General features: G+C 46.5%; 1 protein-coding gene across 4 annotated transcripts in view; it reads left to right on the top strand.

The window, feature by feature from the left end:
• LOC139061386 (EGF domain-specific O-linked N-acetylglucosamine transferase-like) overlaps positions 1-19,007 on the top strand; it is a 309,778-nt gene extending 290,771 nt beyond the window's left edge. Inside the window, exons 17-19 of one of the 4 annotated variants that reach the window (XM_070541374.1) lie at positions 14,546-14,593; positions 15,728-15,819; positions 18,692-19,007. In XM_070541374.1, the coding sequence (XP_070397475.1) occupies positions 14,546-14,593; positions 15,728-15,819; positions 18,692-18,875 (324 nt within the window). In that variant the 3' untranslated portion in view covers positions 18,876-19,007. The remainder of the gene's footprint in view (positions 1-14,545; positions 14,594-15,727; positions 15,820-18,691) is intronic. The other 3 variants (XM_070541372.1, XM_070541375.1, XM_070541373.1) reach the window with 3 other exon arrangements.
• Positions 19,008-20,028: the final 1,021 nt, after the last annotated feature.

Below are 20,028 nucleotides of genomic sequence, written 5' to 3'. Positions count from 1 at the left end.
GATGGCGTAGCAGCGACCATGTCTTGGCCGTGCTAAGATTACCCTGCAACTTGTTGCATAGTTCTGGTGTTCGTTTACTGGCGTACAATTCCTACATTCGTCCGTTGTTGGTATATGCCGTAATTATTTGGGACCCATTCACTTTAACCAATATTAAAAAACTGGAACGTGTACAGCATAAGGTAGTTAGGTTTGTTTTTAATTCATACGGCCGCGCGTCAGTTGGTGAGCTCGTAAGGCGCAGTGGATTACCCCCGGTGACTGTGCGCAACCGTATCTGTCGATTAAAGTTTCTCTTCCAACTTGTAAACGGCCATTATAAGGTTAACACTTCCAAGTTCTTTACTTACTCATCTGGTTATAACACGAGACGAAGGCATGCTTTATCGATAACCCCCATCAACGCACGGAATAACTGTTTCAAATATTCTTTTTTTCCTAGGACAATAAAAGACTGGAATGATCTTAATTCTCATATTGTTACCCAGAATTCCTTATCAATGTTTGAAAAATGCTTGCAAATGTTATGAATTCGTGTGCGTTATCTGTTGTATGTTTTTTTTCTTGTATTCTTCATTAATGTCCTAAAATGCCTGCATATGTGATGGATTTGTATGTGTTTACATGCTTGTACATATCTATGTATACCCACCCTGCTATGATCTGATTTCAGATCGCAGTATCTATAAATAAATAAAAATAGTTGTCGCCAGTTGTGACGGGTGAGCTCCCCAGCATAAAATTCCGCGGTTGCCGTGAGTTTCGCTATACGTAGTTTCAATTAACGATTATGTTTTTGGCGCTTCCATCTCCTAACAAGGCCTCGACGTGCTTCCCAGAGGTGAAGAAGGTGTGGGTCTACGGCCGGTATGTCTGTGGTGAGTGTGATCTGTTTTGAATGTCTGGCTACGTCTTGATGGAGCTCTCGTACCCACTGCTCGAGATCCGTAATACCCGTTGAGGAGTCATCCGCTCGTTCTTTGCGAAAAGCTGTCCAATCTGTGAGTGTTGTCTTTTTTATCGGGTGGCGTGCATGCGTAACGTTCAATGTGGTGGCAAGTATGCAGTGGTCACTGCCCAGAGTTTCTTCCGTGTTGTGCCAGGCTGCTTGCTGTATCCCTTTAGTGAGGGTGAGGTCAGGGCATGTATCTCGGGAGACGCTGTTTCCTAGACGTGTGGGGTATGCGGGGTCTGTGAGGATGGTGAGACGGTGCTGCTGTATCGTGCACTGGAGTGCAGTGCCTTTTGATGTGGCTGTCGTGTAGCCCCATGCCTGGTGAGCAGCGTTGAAGTCGCCTACAATCAGCAGACTATTATTTTTGGCTAAGCCAATCGCTTTAGTGATCAAGTAGTCGAACTTGGCCTGCTTCTGCTTGGGTGGGCTGTATATATTCAGTATGAAAAGGCTCTTTCGGCCTCGTTGGAGCGGCAGGATCTCAATTAGGTTATGGTCGACGTCACTGCCGTCTATTGTGTGTTGTGTGGTTGTGAGCGTTTTAGCTGTAAGTGTGGCCACGCGGCTTTCAGGCGTGGTGGTATGTGTGTTGTAGCCAGCTTGAGTTGGGTGTGTGCCTGTTTCCTGTAGTGCGATTACGCTTGGTGTCGTTTTGGAGTTACTTATGTACTGTCTCAGTGATCCTTGCTTGCGTTTGTAGCTGCGGCAATTCCATTGCCAGATTATGAGTGGATTTTCGTTCCTGTGGTTGGTTTTGCTATTCGTCCTGGCTGACGGGTGGATCGGCAGGGTGTCCCTGCTCTGCTTCCTGTTGTACTAGTGTTCTGACTTTCTTGCGTCGCTGATCTTTTGCGAGCCGCGTTTCTTCAATAACACTTGCCAGTTGCTGGATGCTTTGTTGCATTGCTAGAAGCTGCCGTTGCAGTACATCAACTTTCTCCTCGACTTCTGCGATTTCTGTCGGTTTTGCTGATTCCGCGAGAATCATGGGTTCAGAATGCTCCGAAGATGATGGCATTGAGGGTGCGGTTATTGGTGTGGAATGCTGAGTGTCAGTACGAGTCGCATATAGTTCTGCAATCTGCGTGCGAAGTTTGTTGTTTTCTTCATGAAGGCGTTTGTTTTCTTCTCTGATTGCCTTTAGTTCAGCTAGAATTTGCAGTTGAACATCAGTATTTATTTATTTTATTTATTTCGGATACTTTCCTGGCCCGAAGGCATTACAGAAAGGAGTGGTAAGTGGAAAAAAAAGTACATAATTATACAATAATAGGTATTACAAAACGGCAGAAAATACAGCAGTTTTGAAATTGCCAACGTCAGTAATGGCAGCGATGGAGGGAGGAAGGTCGTTCCAGTCGGCGCTGGTTTTAGGAATAAAAGAACCATGACACAGCTTTGTTCTAAAATATGGAACACCAACTTTAAACATGTGATCGAAACGGGATGAAATGTATGAAGGGCGAGTAATAAGATGATCCTTTAATAGTTGGTTGTGGTGATACAGCATGTGGAAAAGACACAGTCTAAAACATTTACGGCGCAATGAAAGCTCCGGTAATGTAAGTTTGTTTTTCATGGAAGTAATGCTGGCGTAACGGGAATAGTTAGATAAGATGAAACGTGCTGCGCGATTCTGGATGGATTCTAGAGTGTTTATCAGTGTGAGTTGATGGGGATCCCATACGGTGGATGCATATTCTAGCTTTGGTCGCACTAATGTTTTGTAGAGGGTAAGCTTTATCGGCATAGGCGCAGCAGAGAAATTTCGACGCAAGTATCCAAGAACTCGGTTAGCGTTATTAGTGACGTGTTTGATGTGCGTATGCCATGATAAGTTACGTGAAATATGGACACCTAGGTATTTGTATGAGTTGACGGATTCAAGAGAAGTATCGTGAAGTAAGTAAACACGCGTATTGTCAGTGTTAGTGCGGCTTGATACATGCATTGTTTTACATTTATTAACGTTTAGTCGCATGAGCCATTTATCGCACCAGTTGGATATGTTTCTAAGATCGTCTTGAAGCTTATCAGTATCAGTGTGGTTAGTTATTTTGCGATAAATGACGCAGTCATCTGCGAAAAGCCTGATAGATGAATGGGAAATGCATTTAGGAAGGTCGTTTATGTAAATGAGGAAAAGGAGGGGTCCCAGTACCGATCCCTGTGGTACACCCGATGTTACGGAAGTGCGAGAGGATGAACATTCATTAGCTGAAACGTACTGAGTTCGATTAGACAGAAAGCTTTTAATCCAGTTTAGTACATTAGGGTCAATGTTAAGCATGCTAAGTTTAAGAATGAGGAGATCATGTGAAACAGTGTCGAAAGCTTTTGCAAAGTCCAAAAACACGCAGTCTACATCGAAGCCCATATCAGTATGGGTGAATAGTTCATTAGTAAAACATATGAGTTGCGTTTCACATGAAAATGTTTTCCTGAAACCGTGTTGTTCAGTCGAAAAGAAGGAGTTAGACTCAAGGAAATCAATCAGATGAGAATGTATAATATGCTCCAATATTTTGCATGGTATACTTGTCAGTGATATAGGACGATAGTTATCGGGGGAATGAGTGTTACCTGATTTAGGGACCGGAACAACCTTGCCAACCCTCCAATCGCTTGGAAGAACTGAGGAACCTAGAGACTGGGAAAAGAGCATTGAAAGCATAATGGAAGAATATGGTTCAGTAATTTTAAGCATTTTACAGTTAATTGAGTCTTCACCTGATGAAGAAGATATTTTCAGGTTTTCAATCAACTTTTGTATGCCGACCCAATCTATATAAATGGAGTTCATTGGTAAATAGGAGCCTTTAGTTACCGACGGTAGAGTGGCAGGAGCACATTTGTGAAAGACAGAAGCAAATACATCATTCAAAACGGAACAGCACTGGTTCGGAGGGATCGCGACATTGTCAGAACGGGCTAGTTGGATTGTTTTGCTTTCTTTGCCACCAACAATATTTCAGAATTTACGTGGATTAGACTGCAAAAGTGATGGGAGGGTGTTATAGAAAAAAATCTTTTTTGCATTTGTAATAGCGATAGTATATTCTGCGTGAACGCAATGATATGCTGCCCAGCGTTCGGGAAGATTAGTGGCTTTGGCGCGACGAAAAATACGTTTCGTTTTGTTGCGCAGACGGCGCAGAATTCCAGTAAACGATGGCGAGGAAGGACTCGAAACAATCTTTCTTTTAGGTACATAGCGATCCATTAGTGTTAGCAGTTTGTTCTTGTACAATGACCAGTTCTCATCAACGGTACGTTCAAAAAAGTTGACTGTGTAGTCAGTAATGAATGATTCAAGCTCATTTAAAATGGATGTGGTATCGGCGGCATGGTAATCACATATCGTTTTAACTGTTTTCTTCGAGCGAACTTTCTTCTTAAGTGTTAAGTGGAGAAGCGAGTGGTCACTTATTCCTGTATGGTATGTTGGAGGCGAAACCAAATCCGGAGCTGTTGTAAAAAAGAGGTCTAAAGTATTAGACGAAGTGCTGGTAGTGCGTGTGGGTTCATGAATCAGCTGGGTTAGATTAAAATCAGCGCAGATGTCCAAAAAATGCGTGCACTCGGGAAATGACTGCTCAAGGGAGGGAACACCGTTTTGCCACACTATGTTTGGAAAATTGAAATCACCTAGTAAGAACAAATGTGATTTTGGGTATCGAACAACTAATTTGTTAAGGACGTCATGAAGGTCAGTGCAAAAATTGGTAGTGGAGGATGGGGACCTATAACACGCGCAAAAGATGAGGTCGCCAGTGGGAAAACCAACACGAGTGCAAACTATTTCTAATGGTGAGTCAGTGGGGATAGTGAAGGAAGGGATAGCAGAGCTCACGGCAATCAGTACACCTCCGCCCGTACGGAAATCGCGATCGTACCTGTAAAAGTTATATGTTTTTTGACAGTCTAGTATTTCACTATCTTTAATTTTTGCTTAAAGCCATGTTTCGGTGAGCACAACTATATCAGCTGAGCATGCGTCGATATGTGATGACAGTGATGTGCGTTTGTTGGCGATACTTCGGACATTTGTAAAAAGAAGTGATAAGGAGTTTGCTTGCTTTGGAACACGAGATAGCTATGATGCACCCAAATGTGAAGATTGTGGACCCGATGGTTTGTTTTTTGTTGGGGTAATCGCGCTCCTAGCTGGTCCGATCTCGCATACTTCATCTGCAGCTGCGCAATAAACGTAACATTTTTTACCTATGATTAGTTTGTTATGTCGCAAAGAAAAAGACTGGCCGCTGGCCTTGCCAAAGTCATTTAGTGCTTTCCGTGATTGACGAGTGGCTTTGCAAAAGTCTTCGCCGACTGAAATACCATCGGCTTTAAACTTCGCTTTTTGCGAGAGTATTGTGTATGGATGAAGAAGTATGTGGGGTGGGTGCTGTGTGTAGACGTGATGAGAGGGTGTTGTCTTGGTGGACTGTGTGAGAGGGGAAAAGCCGTGCTGACCAGCTCACCGCTTGTGATCCCGATACAGCAGGTCCGCTGAGGTTCCGGGTCGCTCCTTGTTGGTTCCGCGAGCAGGAGCGAGACCTGGAGCGGGAACGCTTCCGTTGCTGGTCTGTGCGTGACCGAGACTTCGACCGTGAGTAGTCCCGGCGGCTGGTCCTTTGGGATGCCGAAGATGCCTTCTTCAGTCGGTCAGGGCACTCGTTGGAAGCCGTAGGATGAGGCCCCTGGCATAAGGCGCACCGGGGGTGACAGGGGTGGTCCTGAGTGGGGTTCCGTGTACCACACTGGGGGCATAGGTTTGCTTCTGGAGTTGGGCATACATCGGTCCGGTGGCCGACTTGGTGGCAGATGCGGCAGAAATGCGTGGTTGTTCGGTATGGTTTGCATCGTACTTCACCGCTGTAGTATCGCACGTAGAACGGTACAGCCTTGCCAGTGAATGTGATCACTGCCGCAGCGGTTTGTCCGAGCATGCGGGCATGCAAGATTTCTCGGCCAGGTGCATAGAGCCCGTTAAGGAGGACTTCTGTGGGAGTTCCTGGGGGAATGCCGTGAATGACCCCTTTGACGGAGCTGTCGGGTGCCGCCACGTATGCCGTGACTGCACACTCTCGACCGCCCAGGTGAATTGTAGTGATGTGACGAATGCTCATAGCTAGCTTTTCGTTTGGTGTGCTAGCAATAGCGATGTTTTGTACTGGGTCAATTCTTACAGTAAGTGTCCGTACGTGCTCAGTAGTGGGGTGCTGACATGCCAGCTTGATGCCTTCAGCGACCTGTGGCGTGGTCCAGGTGGCAAGGTTGAGTCCCTCACGGGGACGGATGATTACCTTGAGGTCGTTTCGAGGCAGCGGTGGGAGTCGGGGTTGTCGGTGAAACGATGGGTGTCGGGGTTGGAGGGGTGGATTGGTGGGAGTCGATGCTTTCTTCCGACCGTACTTAACAGTGAGCCAGTCTCCGCCGGCAGGTTCATCAGGAAGTGGGATTTGCGCGTGCTCGAGATGCATCTCGGTGCCATCACTGGTGGCCATTGGTGCACCGAACTGGGTCAAGGTCTTCGGCTAGACCGTACCCGTCGTTAGGCTTAGCTGGGCGGGCGCCTCTTGCAATGTTCAGAGTCCGGTAATTCGTGGAGCAAGCGACTCACAGTATAGCCTTGGGTGTCCACGTGTTCCGCTCGATGTAAGGAGTCGATTAAGGCTGGTTGTGGCGGCGCTGACGTCAATTATCCAGGGTTTAGCGATGTAAAGGCGGAACCCATGTGCGGTGCAACCGTGCGCAACCTCTTCTTCCAGCCTGACGACACCGACAGTAGTACCGCCGACGGCATTTTCTCTGTGTCTGCCTTCGCTAACATCGCCGATGAGCAGTACCGAGATCTATCGCTGCGAGTACTCATCGAGCGTCTGCGCTCTACACCTACCGACGCATCCGTTCGCCGATATTTCATCCAGGGCGGCATTCTGTACCGAAGGAGCTTCCTCCCTGATGGCCCTGATCTTCTTCTTGTCGTGCCAAAACATCTACGACAGACTGTGCTCTTTGAGATGCATGACGCACCCACTGCAGGACATCTTGGGGTAACCCGCACGTACGACCGCGTCCGCCGCCGCTTCTATTGGCCTGGTCTCGCTCGCTCCGTTCGACGCTATGTTGCTGCCTGTGATCCCTGCCTGCGTCGGAAGACACCTCAGGTGCTACCTGCCGGTCATCTCCAGCCGATCACCGTCCCTGTGGAACCGTTCTTTCGTGTTGAATTAGACCTGCTCGGTCCCTTTCCCACGTCATCCTCTGGGAACAAATGGGTAGCCGTCGCGACTGATTACGCCAACCGATACGCTATCACTCGGGCTCTCCATACCAGCTGCGCCACTGACGTCGCGGACTTTCTCTTGCGTGACATTATCTTGCTTCATGGCGCCCCGCGACAGCTGCTTACTGACCGTGGTCGAAACTTCCTCTCGAAAGTTATGGCTGACATTGTGCGTTCCTGCTCCATTCAACACAAACTGACTACTTCATACCATCCTCAAACCAATGGCCTGACAGAGCGGTTAAACCGTACTCTTACCGATATGCTGGCCAAGTACATTTCCAAGGACCACCACGACTGGGACATTGCCCTTCCTTACGTAACATTTGCGTACAATTCTTCCCGGCACGACACCGCCGGATTTTCTCCCTTTTATCTACTGTACGGTCGCGAACCTACCTTGCCCCTAGACACGGCACTTCCTCTTGCTTCGATCTCAACAAGCGAGTATGCGCGCGACGCCATCGCCCTCGCCGACCATGCACGCCAGCTTGCCCGTGCTCGACTTACGGCCTCACAGACCACGCAGCAGTGTCAGTACAACGCCCGCCATCGTGACGTACAGTTTTCACCTGGTGCGCTCGTGCTCCTTTGGCCGCCCTCTCGTCACATCGGACTTTCAGAGAAGCTTCTTTCGCGATACACAGGGCCCTACCGCGTGCTGCGCCAGGTGACTCCTGTGACTTACGAAATTGCTCCTGTGGGCTCAACCTCGTCCTCTCCTGTGGCATCTAGTGATGTCGTACACGTCAGTAGGCTCAAGGCCTACTACACTGCTTCCGAGTCCGATCTTTAGTCGCTCCGGGATGGCGCTTTTGCAGCCGGGGGTAGTGCTACGGCACAATATGTTTGATCACGAAAGGCCAGCAGTGTGAAGACGACGACTACGATTAGAAGCTAGCGCGGGCTGTTGCCTCTTGGCCAAGCGCAGCGTATTTTCCTTGTAAATATATTTGTACATTGCCTTTCGTCTGCCTCTTCCTACGTAACAATATATATATATGTATGTATATACATATATATATTTCTTGCACTTCAAGAAACATTGTGTGACCTCGAAGACTTGAGCACTGAAGTGACGGCGCTAAGTATTACAAGACCTCATAGTAGGAGCTACTTCAATTTCACAGCCCGAGTCCCCTTGCTGCTGCATTCTTCTTTCGTGTAACTGTCGCATACTTGGCTATCATTAACAGTGCTTCGCCTTTCTGCAAAACTGGAGCCTCTATTTTTTTTTCTGCTAGTCCGAGCATAAGTGCTGCGGCACATGACTGGTGTTGATTCTGATTTCGAGTGAACCTGGCTTGGCCTCATTCCGGTTACTGAGGGAATAATACAAAGAGAGAGAGAGAAGTCGAAGAGAGGAAAGGCAGAGAGATTAATCAGACGCATGTCCGATTTGCTACCCTGCACAGGGGAAAGGGGTATGGAGATGAAAAGAGAGAGTGTTCCACAGCTATCATGCACTAAGATGTAAAAAAAAGAGTACGGTTACTCGAGGAAAGCCTACCCTATTGCAAAAACCAGCGTCTCCCAGCGTCTTCCAGCGTGAAACCAGCGCGCTTTTTGGCGCTGGGTCGCACTGGGTACGCTGGCACTCGCTGGGACTCACTGGGACACCAGTGAGAACGCTGGATAAGAGCTGGGTCACACTGGAAGAGACGCTGGTTCCACTGCCATGACGCTGGGGCGCACTGGTTTGTGCTGTACAGGCGCTGGTTCTCGCTGCAGTTCGCTGGTTCGCACTGGAAACTGCGCTGGTTGTGTTTGTGCTGCGCTGGTTCCATACGCATGGACGTGCGCTGCTGAATATTTAATACTTAATTCATACAATTTTATCGCTTGATACTAGTCTTTTGTCCTAAATAACGCTATATCTTGGGGTTATAAAACCCTATTTCGTGTCCCAGCTTTGAATAAAGGTGCGTGAGCTGCCCATGTTTATTCATGCGCACTTGAAACTGAAAATCACTTTCACTTTTTTTATTTTCTCTTTGGACTTGGCGGATAGCTAAATTCTTGAACGAAACCACGTAAACGCAGAGGACGCCGCGTTTTTAAGTAGTTCGCACGTAACGTTTGACTGGGAATTGTCGCAGTGTTGTGGAGTGGACATGAAATGCAGAAGTCGTTCAGACGCGCGATGGACCCCGAGTTCGAAGCTTATCGCTGAATGATATTATCGCACCGATAACAAAGCTGAAGTGATTCGTGCGCTTCCACTTTCCCTATTGTACTGAAAAAACGTTTGAGGCTAAAGTACGCACTTCTTAGCTTTCGCCAGCTACCCGCGCCGAGATCGGTCCCCACCGAAGCTTAGGCCTAGCGTATCAGCCGAGTCCGTCCTCACGCTATCGGCGCGTCTAGGCTCAGGTATCAAGAAATATAACAAGGATAAATCACTCTATATTTAAGCTTTCGCATCGGTGTTCTTAAATAAACAATTTTTTCATGTGTACACTGTCAGCACAAGAAGCGATGACCGCTGATGTGACGCGTCATAAACACAGGTATATGCGCTATCGCCGAAGGCTCCCTGCACTAGCCTGCGCTTCTCTGACGAAGATATATGACTAGACAGGCGTGTTGACTGAGAGGCATCACTGAACTAAGGAAACGTTGCACATCCTTTGCGTGAAGAACAAGAAACGGCCATCGAAATCGGCAGAAACAGCCCATACACCGTCCCGGGTCGGCGGTTCATTTAGGACTTTTTTCGAAGTTAAAATAGCGATCGCAAGTGAAAATCGATGTTCTGGCACTTCCAAGCATACTGCTGAATACGGACAGCAACCTTTTCTTTCTGGTACAGGCGTGAGTTTTAGTTGCTGGGCGATAGCGCATCAACCATGCCTGTACAAGACGTAGCGTTGCGAAACAAACTGCTTCTCGGCTTTGACATGGTAAATGACGCTCGTATTTCCGTCTTCTGGCGTGGCGTAGTGGTAAGGTGTCGGGCTTCGGATCTGTAGGTCGGACGGTCGAATCCTGGTCGTAGCAGTTTTATTTTTCCGTTTTTTTTTCTTTTTTTTTATTGCACTAAAACGCTCCTTGTTGCTTTCTATATTCAAAAAAAATATATGCGGCGTCCAGGCATCGCATATTTAACGCGCTAGAGCTGTTTTTCGCGCGAGTAGCTAGTGCCTCCCAGCACGCTGCGCGATCCCAGCGCCCCAGCGCCCCAGCATCCAGCGCGCTGCACTGGGCCCATAATCAGGCGCACTGGGTCCCAGTGGCACTGGGTTTTGCAATAGGGTAGTGCATATTGTTTCCAGTAAAGTAGAGTAGTAGCCAGTAAATCTTTCCCTACTGAGGTTTAATTAGGTAATTACAATTATCTACCTCGAGAAGTACTCTCCTAATTTTCAAAGTGTCAATGAGGCATTTCTTGGCATCCCAAAATGACATCTAAATGCAGTGTTTTCAGCCACATACTAGTTGCGTACAATTTTACCGACTGGAAAATAACCTCACGAACTATGAAAATGCCATGTGAGTGAACTCTCACCCGCATCATAAAGCAGTGCCCTCAAATAAGCTGATTTAAAGCAACTGCATTGCTTATCGCAAACCCGAAGAGACAGCGCACCACATTGATAATGGTACGGAAGGAGCCCAAACAGCAGGCTTCGCAGCTTCGCAGCTACTCCTTTCTCTCTACGTCACACTTATTATCCCTCTCTCAAGGCCGACTGATCAATGATAACAAAAGCCTTGATAACGCAGCCAAAGTGAAGCTCTGACCACGCACGAAATGCGAAGAGCAATGTAATAGGCACAGAATGTTTCAAAATCCAGCCTTTCCTTGCACCGCATCGAAAGAGTGCGGGCGAAGTTATATTTCGCACGATAAACTTGCTTCGGACCAAAGCCAATATATAAAGTGAGCGTTTTATTTTTCATGAAAGTGTATACGTGCTGCAAAAACAGGTTCGTGTCAACAAATAAAAGCGAAATAAACACGTTGGAAAGCGACCAACTTGTAGAGAAAATACAAAACGAACGCGTTCACGAAATTAAATATACGACTTCTATGAGCCGAACTGGCAATCAGAATGTCGGCACACACACACACAGACAAAAACAAAACTGTGTGTTTTTATTATCTATGAATTCGTATGCTCCGTTGAACATCAGCCTAGAGGACGTGTTCAAATAGGTCTCCTGCAGCTACGCAGTAATGTCTATTTTATCACACCTTTAGTGGCTTTCTTGATGACCAATGCCGGAATTCTACGGCAGACCACCGTTATCTTTACCTTGAAGTAATCGGACGTCCGTCTCGATCATGTAAGCACAATCTTTCACATAACGCCAAAGAAAGAAATTGAATGGAGAGAGGTCCGGTGACCTAGCCGGCCAATTTACAGGCTCGTGCCTTCCAATCTATTGTGCATGATAAGTCGCACCTAACCAGTTTCGTGCTCGGCTGCTGCTGCATGTAGGTGGCTTATCTTGCTGATACCGCAGAAGTGCAAGACGTGACAGCGGGACTTTGTTGAGAAACTCATCTACCACTTCTGGGATTTCGTTCATGTGCTGTCCAGTCAGTGCGTGATGGAAGATGGTACTGATTATTGCACTGGCGTAAATTCCAAACCACACATTGAGCGACGACTGATACTGGCGCCGATTTCCCTTTAATTAATGTAGAATGTAGTCCCTCGAATAGTGTGCATTTTGCAAATTTACCTAGTGGCTTCAGCGAAAACAGGCTTCGTCTGTGCACACGATCTTGCTCAAAAAGTCCGGAGACTCATAGGCTTTAGTGAGGACCCAATTTGAGAAATCTAGACATCTCTACAGTTCCCTGTCTTCCAAGCATTGGTGCTGGTTCAGGTGGTACGAGCGAAAGGCCGTCATTTACAATCCTCCAAACTGATGACTTGGAAATTGGTACCTCAGTGGCCAAGTCTTGCACGCTAGCATGAGGGTTTGAAGCCATGAATACTAGAACACTTGTGCGTAGGTTAGGACTCAAAGATGGAGTCCTCCGCTGCTGTTTCTTGAAGCTGCCGGTTTGGCTCAGGTATTCAAAATTTTTGATGATAGTCGATGCATTTGGTCTATCACCACCGTTCCATGACTGATATATTGTAAGCATTTATGCTTACAACGTCCTTACCAGGCAAGCCAGAGAAGATTTCAGGGTCGCGATACCGGTTGTTGGCAGTGCTGGGAGTGGGGGGGCTGGCACTGGAACCGAGATGGTGGATGCTGCGGTCTGGTCTTGCGACAGGGCGGCCTCTTGGCGTAAGCGGCGTCCCGAACGTAGCTCCAGGAGAGATCTTGAAGTGGATTGAGGTCGAAGGGATCTTAAAGCGCCTCCACCACTTGAAATACCACGGTTGAGACGATGCTTTATTCCAAGAAGGAAAAATGGCACCGACGCAAAACGAACACGAGCCGATAATTGATGATGACTTTGTACAGATGAAGATGAAGTCCGCATAAATGCTTGCAATATATATATATTTGCGGCCTTCCTCTTTTTGCCACTTGAAGATCCTAAGGCAAGGATCATGTTTACCTTCTGCTCAATAGAGAAAGACATGGAGACTTGGACGAAACAAAACGCAAATTTAAACCTTTCCACCGACGTTGTCAATTCGCTTTTGTGGCCCAAGAAAGAGAAAAAAAAGAGAAAAACCTGACATCCATGCATTTTATCGATGCTAAGACAACAGCTATCAACTATTTTTCAACTAACATCAAACACGACGTGTTACTTCAGCCAGGACACGGCAGATAAGGAACTTGCTCGATCACAATGTTTTTCTTTATTTCGTTCTGGATAAGTCAGAAGGAGCCTGTCCGAGGGCACTGCTTTATAATCTGGGTGGGAGTGCAGTTACCTGGTATCCGCCGTATTTCCTGGGGTTTATTTATCAGCTGGAAAAAAATTAGTATGCAATTAGTTTTTTGCTGAAAATACCGTAGTTATACGTCCCTTGGCTGTGCCTTCAAATGCCTCGGTGACACTTAGATAATTAGGATAGTATGTCTCAAGTTAGATAATTAGAATTATTTAACTAACTCTCAGTAACAAAAAAGTTACTGGTAGCTACTCCACTGTACTGTAAACAATATGCACTAGGTTTCTTTTAGTAACGCATTGCCCTTTTTAATAATAGTGTTGCATGATAGTTAATCGGGACACCCTACATATATTTATGACCTTTGCGTGCAACTGGCAATGTTTCCTTCCCTAATATATGTTGTAAATTATTAAAATGTTCTTTTTTATTGATTCATTAGCATTGCTTACTGGAAAAAGAAGGAAGGCTGAGACACACAACATTCATGTGCAATTCACACGCCATTGATTAGACTCTGCTGAATGGGTCACTGAAATCCATCTGTTTTTCATGGTCAAAAAAGCATGCAAAGCAATTTAAAGCGTGGTGAATATACAGCAACATATTGATTCTCTAGGCATAGGCTATCCATACTTTTAGAAGTAAATTTTAATTGGCCACCTCCATCTCTTTCAATTATACGATAAACTTTGTCCTGTGTGTATATTTAAATACATGGTGTATATGCATGGTGTTTAAAGTGGAAATTTAAAACAAGGTTGAAGTGAGAAAATTTGTATGAGGCAGCCGCCGCTAGTGCTTCTAATACGCGTGTCCTCCTATTGTCAGGACTTGCAGAAATAAAGCGAAAGTATGAATTAAAAGCCGTGCACGTCCACACCAACAATGATGCAGTAAGCTATTAGTCCGTGTAAAATTTCAAGTGAAGAAGTCGAGGAAAGTCAAAAAAGACCTCAACCGATGTGGGTTACAAAACACTGGTAATGGCTCTTTAGGGTGTGTTTGTGTGTGTATTGGGTGGTCTTTGGCATCACCCGGGGCTGAGCGCCCCCTGAAAACTCCGGAGGGGGCTCGGGCCCCGGAGCTTCCCGGTAATCGGCACCTATGCCTGTTCGTATTGAAACGAATGATGGGGTTCTGAGAGCACCATCGCTGCACCACTAAAATTAATAGAAGAGTGCAGCACCTAATAAACTGCTTCAGATGGTGCAGGTGATATAAACGTTTAGCTCGAGTTGGTCTGCATAAGCTTGAGAGGCAGAGTACAGTGCAATGACGGGTCCTAAACTCCAGATACAAGTCGATGACTTGAGCTCATTGGTCATAAATATAGTGAAAAGGGATGTCCCATTTGTACTGGAAGCAAAAAATTATGTAGAAAAATGAATAAATGCTTGAAATGGTACGGTTAGTTCTGCCGATGAGAGAAGTAGTTTAAATACATGCTATATGTTAATAAATATAATTTTTTTGCTACAGATGATCAGACCGCATTTTCTAAAAGCAAAGTGCATCGTGGAAGTGAACGTGAGTATATTGAAATGAACTAATCATGCCTTCGTTAACAAGAATGCAGACAATTGTTTCTCGGTATTAAAATTTACAAGGCAATAAGAGCACAAGAAAACTACCAATGCAGATGTATTGACAGAGGCATATTTAATGTGAAGTAGCATTGAGTTGATCAATACACACGGCTGATTCGCAGCCTAACGGGAAATACAGAACATGCTAGTGTTTATGCATGCAAAGTATGTACACTTGCATGGCGTAGATGCATAAGATGTTAGTGGGGTTTCGATGGTGTCTTGTCTGCTGCATCGCTGATTAGCACCTGCACTTCTGCACCAAAGTAGCAATGCATGAAACATGCTGCACCGAAGGATGGTGCTGAAAAATGGTTAACCAACCAAGCACCTTTTGAAATGAATAGCAAGGTTTAGAAGGCACTATCAATGAAGCACTGAAATGAATGGTATGGCTCAGCACCATGTGAACTGTTTGAAATGGTGCTGGTGAATCGAACAGCCACAAAATGACAAACAGAAAAACAATGACAGGGCAAATATGGTCAATGAAGAGCAACCAAAGTCTAAGTGAAATTCTGTATCGAATCAGTTTTGACAACATAGAAAGATTGAACAAAGCACTCTTAGAAAAAATGGCACCCTGTGCTGATGCTGAGAGGTGATTGAGAAAGATCTCAATGTAGACATAGTTATTGATGCGATAGATACTCGTGCGGTACACAGAACAGGTGCTTAAAAGGGGCAGCGGTGCCGGTGCAGCAGATAGACAGTGCCATGGACGCTGATGCAGCACACTACTCGCACTTTTCTATCAAGCGATGATGTGTAGTCCGTGTTATTTGCTTTATTGTATCACTACATGGTCTCGTGCTTATGGCTGTCTTTTTGAATCAGTGCGAGCTTTTTATGCTTTCTGTAAAGTTCTAAAACACTTCCACAAAGTTGTGCCATAAAGGACGTTGCCTGCTCGTCCTGAAACATAGTCAAGCAAATCTGCTAAGAACTTTAAAAATAAATAAATAATAATAATAATAATAAATACTACCATTGTACAGTAAAAGGTTGTTATAGAATTGATATAAACCATCAGTAGTGACGAACGTGGTCTTCTCTTGGTCCTTTTTACCCACAGAAATTTGCCAACAACCAAGACCGAAGGTCTACTCATGAAAAGCATTTGGCACCATGGAGACAATTGAGGGCATCGTCAATGCGAGGCAAGGGGTAGACATCTTTCTTGGTAATGTGGTTTAGACGACGATAATGTACGCAGAAACGCCATGTTCCATCTTTCCTTTTCACAAGTACCATGAGCAACGCCGAAGGGCTCGACAAAGGTTCAACAATACCTTTTGCAAGCATCTTCTTCACTTCATCTTGAATCTTACGCTCTAAAGGAGAAACTCGATATGGCCGGTGGTGAATAGGACTGACATCACCAGTATTTATGTGATGCTTAACAATTGAAGTCCTGCCCAACTGGAGATTGTTGAGGTCGAAGATGTCGTGGTAAGAAACCAAAAGGTGACACAGAGTTGCTGCTTGTTCAGGCAATAGGTCCGCAGCAACAATGGGACAAAATGTTGCGTGAGGGCAAATAACATCCTGTAGACATGGTGAAGAATCTGAGCAGACGCCTACTGAAAACGTCGTGACGTGGTCACCTCCTATAGCACGCAGCGTTGCAACCGATATGCCTTCTGGTAGAACCTCCTTTGTCAGGCCAAAATTGACAACGGGGAGGCATGTCCGGTTATCGGCGAGGGTTATGACGGAGTGGGGCACAGCGATATTGCGCATCAAAAGGACATCAGGAACCGGTGTGGTGACGTAATCAGCATCTGGCACAGAAAAAGATGATACAAAATCGACGAAAGTCAAGGCTTTAGGTGGCAGGCGGACAAAGGCGGTCGTACTAAAGTTGTTTGGCAGTTCGGCCCGATTATGCACGAGTAGAGGAAGTTCGAGGCAAAGGGTACCAGCAGAACAGTCGATCAAAGCTGAATGCACCGTAAGAAAGTCGAGTCCAAGAATTAGGTCATGGGGACAATTGATCCGCACTGTAAAAAGAACAGAAACGTGGTGGTCGGTGATACTGATAGGGGAAGTGCACATTCCTGCAACGTCAACAGTGCTACCATTGGCCACGCGTATGGCTCGAGTAGTAGGAGGCATGAGAACCTTTCTCAGTCGACTACGGAGCTTACAACTGAGTAATACTTGTAGGGGGGCTAGTTGGCGCATGTATCCAGAAGAGGGTTATAGCGCCGAAAAAACACAACACACCGCAAGCGAGACGGGACCCGTCTCGCTTGCTGTGTGTTGTGTTTTTTTGGCGTTATAACCCTCTTCTGGAGCTTACAACTCATTGAGGACTCCCGGGCTCATAGTATCTATTAACGCCGTCAAAGGGACGCTGTCGACATGAACATCAAGTAAGTTCTGGTTCGTTGGGAGCGTCAATGGTGGATTTCAACACGACGAAGATAATGCAGCACTAGCCCCAGGAGCTGTATGGTCTAGTTTTCTGTCTGGGAGGGTCCATGATTGGTCGGTGAGTACCGGTGTGGCTTGTCTGACGGGGACCGACGGCGCTGAGGTGATGCCTGAGGTAGGAGGCATACGGTGAGGTGAGTAACGGCGTGGATCGGCATATGGGTGAGGAGACGGGGAAAAAGAGCTCGAATACGGCGACGTCCAGGAGGTGCGGCAGTGGCAAGTGACGTGGCCAATGCGGAGGCAATGGAAGCACAAGAGCTTGTGGTCCGGAGTACTCCACTGGGTAGGGTTGCAGTACCTAGGAGGGGAATACATATCCCTGTGACGCATAGCTGTCGGCACCAGTCGGGCGTCAGGTTGGGAGACGGAGTAGGCAGCAGGAAGACCGAGGTTGGGAAATTCTTGCCACACAAATGCCTGAATGAGAGAGATCGCTAGGACTGGTTGGTCAATGGTGGGGTCAAGTGGGTGTGGATGGAATGGCACAGGACTTGTAGCCTCAATTTCACGGTGAACAATGAACACGGCGAACAAGTACGTGCTCGCTTAAGGGTGGTGAAGCGGTAAGGTCGACGCAAGGCGACCTCGCAGCTGTGTTAGGGAGCTGGGAGAACTGTGGAAAGACGCGGCGGCATACCTTGACAATGACGTCGGTGAACACATTGTTGAAGGCCGAAAAGTTGAACGCGTCATCCGCGATCCCTTTGAGTATATGGCCAACTTTCTCAACCTGAAACATTTTGTCATTGACTGTCCGGTAAAGAGCGAACACTTCTTGTATCTATGAGACATACGATTCAGTAGAAGAATGAACTCGGGTAGCGAGCTTTTTTCTAACAGCCAGCTGCCGAACGGTTGGATTTGCAAACAGGTCGCTGAGCTTCTCCTTGAAGCATCCCAGCTAGATATCTCGTCCTCGTGTGTCTGGAACCAGACACGAGGAGTCCCACCCAAGTAGAATAAGACATTGGCTAGCATAATGGTAGGGTCCCAGCGGTTGTTATTGCTAACACGCTCATACAGGTTGTGCGAGTCCTCAACATCGACATTATCTTGGCCGGAGAATATGTCGGGATTGTCGGGAGCCATGGCGGAAAGCAGGATGGTGAAGCCGCTGCGGAGCTCCGTGGCAAGGACGGGGGCGGTACCCTCCACCAAAATGTTACACAAACGAAGGATTAAGAACTGGAGGCTATTTACAAAGGATAATGCGGTGCTGGCCAGTTCAGCCGACAGCTCGAGAGCCAGAAAGCGTTCGTCGTCTTCGTCAGGGCGCCCGCGTGCATCGTCGCCAAGAAACACGCAATATGCATGTACCTACTTAATAAGCAATTCCTATTTAATTGTAGCCGTAATGAACCCCTGCCCTGTCGCCACTCAACCTGATATTGGCTGAGCACTTAGACATAGTTGCTTAATGCACGCCAAACCGTTAATGTGTAGTATTTACTTCATTTTTAAGAGGGTACAAGCATGACACTGACGAATGACTGCTTAAACCGTAGTCACTTGATGCATGCCAAGTGGTTAATGCGCAGTAATTACTTCTTTTTTCGGCATGTACAAGTGTGACATTGTCAAAATGTTGTGCTTGCAGATCACAGATAACCAAATTGTGGCACGCGGACCTCTCCCGTAATGCATTGCCACCGATAGCGACGTCAAAACACGGTAGCCATGACGTGTTTCCTGCTTCCATAGCTTCTAGCACTTCCCCGTCGTCGTCACGGATTACGACATGGATGATGGCCCTTCCATATCTGACATGGCTAGGGTGTTGACCATCATCAGGGCATTTGCAGAGAAGTGGGGACTGATGGAGAAACTGGCTGGCGGACTTGCCGTGTTTTAGGATGCCGTCACCACTGCAAAGTCGCTGTGGTGGCAAATGAAAGTAACAAGTTTTTTGCTGCCTGCCCGCAAATAAAGCTTGTCTGCATGTGTGTTTGAGTGAGAATTAACATGTTTTTTTTAGCCGGAATGTCTATAGCCGCTCATCTGTGATTGTCGGCTAGTTAGTACATCGATTAGTGCATACTTGATCCACGTTACCCGCCAACTACATATTAACGAGGTTTTAAAGTAACAGTGCCCGCAACAAATATCAATGTGCTGGATACTTTCCTGGCTGCATGTTGAAACTTTGTCAAAGAAGTTACGGTGTGTATGCACACCCATTGGACCTGCAAACATCACCCCTGTGAGCATCGTTTGCGTGGTGCTGCGAACATCAGCAGCACCAGCTCACGAGCAGGTGCAGCGGTTCCCTGCAACGCAGTGGCACATCGCCTACACCATGCCACAATTGAGAACTGTTGTGCAGCGGCATGCTTTTGTACCAAAGAATTGAGGGCTATGGGACAGCACACCATGACTGGTCTGCATGGTGTAGCAAACTGTGCACTAATCGGACACACTTTATTTGATACATCAACCACCATGTCTGCAGCATGCCAAAGTGCCACAGCCATTTCAGCCACAGCTGTGCGCATCACTGAGTGTTACTCCACGATAAGGCTATCAAAGCAGTCTGTGCAGTGGGCTTCAGAGAAGGTTATTCAGCAGATGTTGAGTGTGCCCCCAATGGCAAACAAGCCAAATTAAAGTTTGTTCTTGTTCAGGGACCTTGACCCCTGTTTCTCACTGATGGTAGCACAAAGGCATATGTACTACAATGTTTAGACATCAATTATCATAGACGTTTAACATTTTGACGAGATGGAAAAGATCTGACAGTGATGTTCAGGACTCAAAGTACAACAAGGTAAGGACAATGAACGTATATGTGATGGCACCTGTACTGTTCATTTGCGTAAACTCGTCATGCCATAGGTTCTTAGTGTCAAGATGTAAAACTTACCAGACCCAGCTTCTCTTGTCAGTCAACAATATACACTATAGAATTAACGTCAAAAGTTATCACTAAAATGAGCA

Source organism: Dermacentor albipictus, chromosome 6, assembly GCF_038994185.2.
Source record: "Dermacentor albipictus isolate Rhodes 1998 colony chromosome 6, USDA_Dalb.pri_finalv2, whole genome shotgun sequence".
Taxonomy (NCBI): domain Eukaryota; kingdom Metazoa; phylum Arthropoda; class Arachnida; order Ixodida; family Ixodidae; genus Dermacentor; species Dermacentor albipictus.
Note: the sequence above shows the minus strand (reverse complement) of the source record. Positions and strands in the feature narration are given on the sequence as shown.